At 62.4% G+C, this 8,901-nt stretch overlaps 2 protein-coding genes across 5 annotated transcripts; both read right to left on the reverse strand.

Annotated features, from left to right (window-relative positions):
- Window positions 1–362: 362 nt before the first annotated feature.
- Window positions 363–2,944, reverse strand: ARL6IP4 (ADP ribosylation factor like GTPase 6 interacting protein 4). Of its 2 annotated transcripts, none has more exons than XM_058531305.1 (6): window positions 2,581–2,944; window positions 2,091–2,264; window positions 1,364–1,678; window positions 1,164–1,281; window positions 730–799; window positions 363–650 (listed from the first exon to the last, which is right to left on the reverse strand). In XM_058531305.1, exons 2-6 carry the CDS (start codon window positions 2,251–2,253, stop codon window positions 594–596), a joined length of 723 nt encoding a protein of 240 aa, XP_058387288.1. In that variant the 5' UTR covers window positions 2,254–2,264; window positions 2,581–2,944; the 3' UTR covers window positions 363–593. The 2 variants fall into 2 exon arrangements, with proteins under 2 accessions (XP_058387288.1, XP_058387289.1); XM_058531306.1 differs by having other exon boundaries at window positions 1,364–1,654; window positions 2,581–2,941.
- A 177-nt stretch (window positions 2,945–3,121) lies between these two features.
- OGFOD2 (2-oxoglutarate and iron dependent oxygenase domain containing 2) lies at window positions 3,122–8,697 on the reverse strand. Of its 3 annotated transcripts, XR_009216837.1 has the most exons (8): window positions 8,097–8,697; window positions 7,618–7,674; window positions 6,741–6,854; window positions 6,552–6,651; window positions 4,893–5,020; window positions 4,372–4,629; window positions 3,688–4,297; window positions 3,122–3,543 (listed from the first exon to the last, which is right to left on the reverse strand). XR_009216837.1 is itself a non-coding variant. In XM_058531307.1 (7 exons), exons 1-7 carry the CDS (start codon window positions 8,226–8,228, stop codon window positions 4,034–4,036), a joined length of 1,053 nt encoding a protein of 350 aa, XP_058387290.1. In that variant the 5' UTR covers window positions 8,229–8,697; the 3' UTR covers window positions 3,123–4,033. The 3 variants fall into 3 exon arrangements, 2 of the variants coding, with proteins under 2 accessions (XP_058387290.1, XP_058387291.1); XM_058531307.1 differs by having other exon boundaries at window positions 3,123–4,297; XM_058531308.1 differs by lacking the exons at window positions 6,552–6,651; window positions 6,741–6,854; window positions 8,097–8,697 and having other exon boundaries at window positions 3,124–4,297; window positions 7,618–7,672.
- Between the last annotated feature and the right edge of the window lie 204 nt (window positions 8,698–8,901).

An 8,901-nucleotide genomic window follows, 5' to 3' on the forward strand; every position in this document is an offset into this window, starting at 1 on the left:
ACACCAACCCATTGAGGTGGGTGCTCCTAGCCTCTCTGCTTCCCAAAGGACACAGCTAGTAAGCTGGGCCAGGATTCCCACGTGGCCCCCGTGCCAGGAACAGTCTCCCTCCCAACCTGAGGGAATCGGATCTAAGAGCCAAGTCTCTGGGTTTGGGATTCAGCTGGGGCTAGGGGCGGAGTCTGGTCCGGGCAGGCTGATCTGAGGATGTGCAAGGCAAAGGTGGCCAGTGTGGCCTGTGCGCATGACCACCAGGACACACCCTGGCTTTCCCAGAAGCTCCTAGAGTCCTCTTTTTCCCCTGGAAGTCAGGTAGCAGCCTTCTCTCCCCCTCAGCACAAAAAACAGCAGGACAGAGAAAGTCTGCAACCAAGGAACGTTTAATATCTAGAGAGCTGTACTCTTTCGGGAGCCGGGGGAGCTGATTAGGCCAGTGACCCTGTCCTCCACCCCCTGCATCTGAGAGGAGGCTGGGCCAGAGGCTCGTGCACAGAAAAGGCAAACAGCACCCATCGGGCTCCCTCCTGCCCACGCTGAGGCCAGCCTCCAGACCAAGCCACCAACACATCCACAGGCCTTGGCCAGCGGGGCCCTCAGGGCAGCAGCCCCGCTCGCAACTGGAAGCCCAGGCCATCCCCTCGGGTGGCTTGCTGGGGAAGAAAGCACACAGGAGGGGGGACATCAGAAACAGAGCTGAGGGTGGGCCCAGGGCAAAGGGACGATACCCACCTTGTTGATCTCTCTGTGTCGTTCCTTGGTTACGATTTCTTCTAAGACCTCACCGTCTCCCTTAATGAGCCTGGGAGAGTCGGGGAGCAGGCTGAACCCCTAATGCCAGAGCAGCAGAACCGGAACCACCCGGCATAGGGGTGACAGGCCTCAGGTCCCCACTCCTCCCTCTCGCCCACCCTTGGGGCAAGGTTAGAGGCGGCCAACAGTAGCCCTTTGAAGACCTCAAGGCCCTTCCAGCCCTTGCAATTGCTTACTCTGGGCAGCGGGGAGGAACGGCCTGAGAAGTCCCATCCACAAGTGACTAGATTTCCCCCCGCCTTGGCCTTTTTAGAGCAGCAGCAGCCACCGCCCATCCTCCTGCGAGTGCACATCTGCAACCGGCACTCTCAGACGAAGAAGTACAGGGTCCGGCTTTGCCAAGCCCTGCCCACCTGGTGCGTCCTGTCTCCGGGTCCACCACCTTGCGGATGACGCTCTGCCGGGCATCCCACTCCTCCTTGGTCATGGGCTTCATGGCCTGGATGCGGGACTTCTGCTCGTCCGTCAGGACTGGAAGGGCAGATGGCAGGCAGGTGGTGGCTGGGCCTCGGGAGAGGACCCTCCCCGTCCTGCACACAGGGCAGCACTGTACCTGGGCCATCCTCTTCCTCCTTGGCTGCTCTGTGCCACTGGTCCAGGGAGGGGCCTGGCAGAGCCTCAGCCTGCTGCAGCTTGGCCTTCTCTTTGCCTTTCTTCTTCAGTTTCTTCTTCCTTTTCTTCTTCTTCTTCTTCCTCTTTTTGTCCTTGTGCTTCCCCCGCTTTTTCTTCCGACCATGGCTGGAGGAAGAGGAGGATGACGAGGAAGAAGAGGAGCTGGAAGAACTGGAAGGAGAGGAGGAGGAGCTGGATCGTGGTCTCCTCCGGACCTTGCGCTTGCTTCTCTCTGTGATGCAGGGAGAAGGTGAGGCTGGAAGGCCAGGAGGGGAAGAAGTAAACCCGTGCCCCTTCCTCCAGCCTGCGGCAGGCTCAGGCTGACTCCGAGTGGGGAGACCCTCCCCCGCAGGGCTTGGCAGAGCAGGGATCTGCTCTCTCTGCAGAGGCACTGTGTGCCCGGGAGCAGGCGGCCGGCCCCTCATCCCCGGCCCAGCCGCAGAGAAAGCATGATGAAGCGCTCCCTTCAATCCGTACTCCATGAGCCGGCCGAGCCCCTGGACTCTGCGAGTCTCTCAATCCAGATATCCAGGGTCTACGCGCTGCACCCCCGCCTGTTGGCTACAGCCCCCTGCGACTGGCCCACAGCAGTCCTGGGAAGCCGGCCGGCTGCCTGCAGCTCCCTCAGGAAGCTCCCGCACCCCTTTCCCAGCCCCTCCGGTCCTCACCCTCCGCCCCAGAGCAGACGGTGCTGGCCTTGCGGCCTGGGGATCTAGACGCCGAGCAGCTCCTCGGGGCGTCCTTACTGCTCTTCTTCCTCCTCTTTTCCGACCCTCGCCCCCTGGACCGGCTGCGACTCCGCGACCGCTTGCGAGAGCCGACGTGAGCCATAGCGCCGCGGGCTGCGGACGGGGAGACGCGCCGAAACCGAGGCTCTCAGGGTAGCTCTAGTCGGGGCCTGGTCCTCGGGGGCCCAGGGGCCATCCCCACCCCGGGGCAAAGGTATGAGGGGGTCCGCGGCCAGCACGGGCCTCAGCCACCCCACCCTTGAGGACTCCGCCCACTCCCGGATACTCCGCAGCAGTCCCTTTAAGAGCCCGCCCCCCGCGCGGACGCTCCACGCCTGCGCACGCGGCTCTGGCGCCCCTGGGAACGGCCTCGATCCTCAGGGGCCGGGGGGGGGGGGGGGGCTCTGAATCCCTGCCCGCGTGCTCCTACCGCCACCTCCGCGCCCTCCGCGGCCCCGTCGCCTCAAGTAAAGTACCCCGGGCTGCTCCGTTCGCTCCTCAGCCGCCCGCTGGGCCGGGCCGTGCCGCCCGCCCCGCAGCACGCCTTCGCGTGAGGAAGCGGCGGCGAGGTGACTTCCGGCCCGGGTGGTGCTGCGGTAGGCCGTCCGGCTGCGAAGCGAGGCGCTGCTGCCTTCAGTTCCGAAGCCCCAAGTTCCGTCTCTGGGCCAGCCCAAGAGACGGAGTCTGGAGCACCTGCTTCCCGCCGACGCGAGCTGGGGATCCGGGCTTCCGCCTCCAGGCTGGTGCGAGGCCGTGCCTGCGCTCGCAGCTCTCGGCCGAGAGACGTGCCTCCCAGCCTGACGCCAGTCCCAGCTCGCAGGCCCTTGGCCGCCGCTGTGCGCTGCTCCAAGACGGCCCTTCCGGCGCGCCCGCTGCCCCCAGGCTCCCTGCCGCGCGCCGCTCCCCTCCCTGGGTCGTCTGCCGCCCCGCCCACCCCGCCGGGCCGCGAGCTCCGAGCTCCAGGGCTGAGACGCCGCAGCCTTCCAGCGTCCCCAGCCAGTAACCCCGAGGTCGCAGACTCAGATGTCCGGCGGGCCGGAGAGGTCGTGGCAGTGGACGAGGGAGGGGCCCCCGTGAGGGAGTGGGCGGCCATCTGGATGTGATTCCAGATCTTCCCGCCTTCCCAGCGAAGCCTCAACTCACGATTCAATATGGAAATCCCTGGTTTTCAGACGTGCAACCCAAAGACGGCACAGCTGCACGGCTCACCCACTGTGGGGGCCATCAAGCTGCAAACTCTTGAATAATTATGATAGCAGCAAACACAGCTGTTATCAAGCACTTTATTCACGTTAACTCATTAGAATCTTACAGCAACTCCAAGAGACAGGCGCTGTCCAGACGAGGGAACTAAGGCACGGTGACGTCGGGTGGCATACCCACGCTCACAGAGCTGGAAGTGGCAGAATCAGAATTCACACCCAGACAGTCTGGCTCGAGTCCCTGCTCTTCATTCCTCTGCAGTAGGCCCTCAGCACCATCTAGAAGATGCTACTGGTGGCCCACCGAGATCCCCCTCACAGGCAGGTGCACTCACCTCCGGCTGTGGTGTCCACTGCTGACAGCTGACACCTGGCTGAGGCTAGGTTCCACCTGAAACCACACGGTGGCCCGGATCCTTCCTGCCCCATCCTGCTTCCCTCACTCTCTTCTCCTGAGGGCCTTTCCTCAATAAACCACTTGCACAGGAAGCCCCACCGCAAGCTCTGCTTCTAACAAAGCTGACCTAAGCCAGCCTGTCTGCTTAAAGAATGACCCAGAAGCAGGCATGTCCTTTTGAACCCAGAAGTGCAGAGGGATGCAGAGAGTTTATTTCTGCCTGCCCAGCCCAAGGAGGCAGAGCCCTCCGAGCCGTGCCACCCCTGCACTGGGCCTGACCAGGCTCAAGTCAGCGCACACACATCCACCGTGGTGGGCTCCTCCCGGGTGAAGCCGTCGCCGAAGCCCTCATCGTCCACCAGGTCAGGCTTGCGGCAGCACATGGGGCAGAGGCGGTTGCGCACAGCAGAGGCCCGGAGCCAGACGACGAGGTTCCAGCGCTCGCCAGTGCCCAGAGGCCGGGCCCCATGCAGCTGGCCGCCCCGGTGCAGAATGCCCTGGCCCACCATGTGCTCCACCTCCAGGGGCTTGGCCAGGGCTGAGGGCACCTGCGGACAGCGGGGCTCAGGCCTGGGCACTCCCGGCTGCCCCAGGCCCTGCCCCCCGGTCCACACATACTAACCTGGAAGAGGCCCCCGAAGTACAGGGCGCCCCCTGTGAAGGCCTTGCCCAGGGCCACGTTGAGGGTGAGCTCGGCGTTATCGTAGTGGCAGCCCAGCTCGCGGTCCTGGCCCAGTGCGTATTTGACCACAAAGGCGCGATGGCTGTCGAGCCAGCCTCCCCCACAGTCTGGGTACAGTAGGGCCATCAGCGGCTGCAGGAAGCGCTCCCGCAGCGGCGTCACCAGCGGCTCATCCAGGCCTAGCTCATGTAGCAGCACCTGGGAGGGAGATCCGGGGTCGGCCGGGAGACGGGTGGGCCTCACCTTGGGGCCCTGGGGGAGTCCCTTACTAAGGACAGTGTCAAGTGCTTGGCAAACATCGATTCGTTTGACTTCATAATAATCCTACCGTGATCCCATTTTACAGACGAGGAGACCAAGGCACAGAGAGGTCACACAGCTCGTCTGCAGCACTGAGGCTACATCTCCCCAGACCCCAGATGTCCCTGCCTCCTCGGGCCCACCGGCAGAGCCTCACCCACCCCATAGTTGTTCATGGTGTTGGGTCTTCCCTTGGGCATGTCCGACTGCTCGAAATGCTCCAGCTCCTCCAGCAGGGCCTGGCAGAATGGTGCCGTGAACACCGGCAGCCGGTAGATGCGCTTCTCCTCTGCAGAGGGAAGGACAGTCTGCAGGCCAGGAGCTCTGGTGTGGGGTCGGACAAGCCTATGTCCAATCTTCCCGTGAGCGGTGTGAGCCTGGGCATGTCTTTTCACTTACCCTAGCCTCAGTTTCCTCATGTGTACAATGGGGATAATGAGGGGACCCCACCACCACCACTCAGGGCTGTTGTGATGAGTAAATGATGTAACATGTGCACAATCGGGGAGCTCTATTCTCGGGCCCCCTGCTCCCCGGAGCCTCTGATCCTGCCTCACAGGTGCTCTCAGGTCTAGCCTCCAGACTCAGACGTGGGTCCTGATGAGGTCCGGAGATGGGAAGGGACAAGGACACGCAGCAGGCCAGTAATGGACCCAGTCCAGGACCACGGAGCCAGCCCCAGCCTCTCTGTACCCCTCCCCCTGATGAGCCACCAAAGTCTGCACCCCGACTGAGCAATCTCTTGGGAGCCCCTGTTCCCCAGAGGCCGAGAGGGGCTGCTCTTTCTTGCCAGGCCCTGGTGGGGAGAGGCCAGGCCCAGATGAAAACGCAAACATGTCTTGGCAGATGCACCAGTGCCCAGGGATGCAGGGCTTGTGTGGCCCCCACACTTCTGGCCAACTCACAGCCCAGCCCCAGCCCCATCCGAACAGCCTCCACACACTCTCCACTGCTGGGGAGTGGAGGGCAGTGAGGGGGGGCCCCCCCGAGGCTGGGAAGGGGGCTTCATTCCACCCTGTGACCCCCAACAGAGCAAAGGCTCCATGAGGGGGTGCAACTTTACATCTGTCTCCCCACAGGACCCCCCAGACCTAGGATGACAGTCATCATAAGACTAGGAACCACCTTCTCAAACTTCCTATGTGCCGAGCCCTTTATGCACCCTCATTCCCTCACTTAATCACCACAACACTTCGAGATGGGTATTACCGATCCCGTTTCACAGATGATGAAACCAAGGCAGAGAGATTAAGGAATTGCAAGGGCTCCCTGGCCTGGAACTGCCTGCTTTAGCCGGTGGGAGACCCGGGCAGGAGATCCGAGGGCAGGAGGATGGCGCATTTCTGAGTTGGCGTGGCTGTGCACCTCTGCTCAGGGCCGCAGCGGCTGTCTGGCAGCCCCTCTCCCACAGTTCCAGGTCGTGGCAGGTTCAAGAAACTTCACTCTTGCCCACTCCTTCAGGTCTAGGGATGGGAACTACTACTCCTGCGGCCCCCTGCCCCACTGCTAGCCCTGGAGGATCCCTCACCATCCCTTACTGATCCCTTAGCCCAGCCCACACCTGTCTCAACTGTCCCAGCATTAAGCTCTTCAGTCACCCCCATCTGAGCGTGCCAGCTGGCTCAGGCCTGATACAAGGCACTGAATAGCTATTTGCTGGGTGAGTGAGTGAGTGAACGAATAGATACCCTATTCCTGGCAGGTCAGTCCCACCGGCCCTTCTAGCTCCTGCTCGTTTGGTTTTTGGAGGCAGACATGGTGGGTGGAGGGACCCAGTCTCCCACCCCCAATCCTGCCAGGTCACAGGGCCAAGACCTCACCCGACACTGTCTCCAGCCGCTGGAGAAGGCCCTCGAGGTCTGCACCTGGCGATGTGCTGTACTCAGCCGCGGCCAGAAACTCAGGGGCCAGAGCCACATCCTGGGGGCGGAACACACCAGCTGTGGGGCAGATAGCCCCAGGCCTGGATGCCTGCGCCTCCGTCCAGTAACCTGCCCCCTGCCAGGTACCTGCAGCGCGCTGTAGAGCTCGGGTCGCACCGGGTGGTAGGAGCGTGCGATGAGGGCTTTCCTGGCAGCCGACTCGTGCCCCAGCTGCCGCCGCCGCTCCACCTCCTGCTCAAGCTGGGGTGGCACAGGGCTGGGTTACCAGGATGGGTCTCCCATCCCTCCCGAGGCCATTGTACAGGTATGGAAACTGAGGCTCAGCAAGGCCAGAGCAGGCACCAGGCTGTAAGCCACGTCTCCCTCCACTCCTGACTGTGCCAGAGTCGACTGCAGATGCCAAGCTGTTAGATGAAGGGTACTCCTTCTAGAAGGGTGTCCATGCCACTCTGGGTTGCACCAACCTGAACCTGGCTGGGATGAGAGCCCCTCGATGCACCTCAACCAGCTGGGCCCACTCAGGGAGGGGAACAGAGTCCTGGCCAAGCCTTGTGTTCCAGAGGCTGCAGACTGCTCTCCTGGGAAGCTTCCAGCACTAACCTCCAGGTGAGGGAGGAGGTGGGAGACAAGCAGCAGCAGCCTTGACACCAGCCCAAGGGGGTGGACGAGGGATAAAGAGCCCAGGAGCCTGGTGGCCCTGGGAGAGAGCTCAGCTCCACCCGCAGTGAAATCCTGGGCGAGAACTCCCCTCTCTGAGCCCAAGTTTCTCGTCTCAAAACGGCATGAAGTAGACAACTTGACGTTTCCTGCTCTCTCTTTTTCTGGTGCCAGGACCCAGATGCTGTGGTGGGTGGGGACAGGGAGGGGGAAACGGAGGGTCTAGGAGACTTCAGGGATCTGGGACTGGCAGGCCTGAGACTGAGAGACCCTGAAACTACTAACACAGATCTACAGAGGAGAGGCAGGCTGGGCGTGCAGGGGCGGAGGGGGCGGGGACTGTTACCTCTCCTAACAGCTGCCGGAAGTCCTCGGGGCTGACACAGCCTCGGCTGCGCAGGATCTGGGAGCAGAAAGGCCAGTGAGCCCCACTGTGTGACCCTAAACAAATCACTAGGCAAATCACATCTGAGCCTCAGTTTCCCCTCCTAAAATGGAAATGAGAGCCCCGACCTCACTGGATCGCTGTGAGGATGAAATGCGATAAGCACATGGCAGGGGTCCCGGCTGCTCTTATAACAACAGCGACGGGGCGCCCTGAGCCAGGCCCGGCCCTGAGCACTTCACGTGTGTGTTTATTCACTCGATCCTCACGACCAGCTCACTAAGGAAATACTGTCATTCCCATTGAAGGCGAGAAAACTGAGGCTCCGAGAGATTAAGTCATTCCTGTTGTCACATCTGGGCACGCGGGCACAGCCAACGACCTCGGGGACAAAGGTCCTCCCCGCCCACTTCCCCTCGGAGCCCATAGAGGCCACTCACCGGGCCGTAGTCCTGGCGCAGCTGCTGCTCGCCCCGGAAGCGCAGGTGCAGCCCGTAGCGCGCCACGTACAAGTTCTCGGAGCAGAAGCAGGCGCAGCGGCAGAAGCGCCGCGGGGCCCCCGCCGTCGCCATGGTGAAGAGCTGCGCGCGACCCCGCCCGCTTCCGTAGGAGCACTTCCGGGCACGCCCCCGGCGGTCCAGGGACCGTTCTAAATTCCCAAGCGCAGAAAAGAACGAAGACGCTTCGCCCCAGGAAACGGTCCGCGGCAGAGAAAGATGACCCCGGGCCGCGGTGGGGCCGGCGACCTTCTCAGTTTCCCCATCCACGAGGCGGGGATTAATCGGCCCATTTCACAGATAGATGAACTGAGTCGCACCTTCACAGGACGTGGAGAGGTAGGGACTCGGAACCCCAAGACGTTTTGCTTAAACGCCACCTCCCTTTTCTGCTCGGAGCTTTGAAGAACTAGCCAAGCCCACGAAGACAGAGGAGCTCTGGGGTCCGATCTCCTTCCCTCCAGCTATGACCCATCGGCTCTGTGCGTCTCCGCTTGGGTTTAGCATTTACCCCAGGTCCCTGCTCGGCGCTCCCGGTGCCTCCGCCTGCGGGATCTTAGGATCTGACTTGGTTTGCCCCAGTGAGTGTCTCAAGAAAACGCTCCGGCCGGCGTCACTTCCGGTGGCGCTACAGCAGGATTCAGGTGTGGGCGGGGAACAAAGCGTGGTCTGTCGGCGGCCACACCCCGCACCACCAGGTTCAAGTTCTGCACAGCCGCAGTCTGAGATGAGTATGGAGCGTGCTCCA

This window comes from Diceros bicornis, chromosome 35 (assembly GCF_020826845.1).
Source record: "Diceros bicornis minor isolate mBicDic1 chromosome 35, mDicBic1.mat.cur, whole genome shotgun sequence".
In the NCBI taxonomy this organism is placed as follows: Eukaryota; Metazoa; Chordata; class Mammalia; order Perissodactyla; family Rhinocerotidae; genus Diceros; species Diceros bicornis.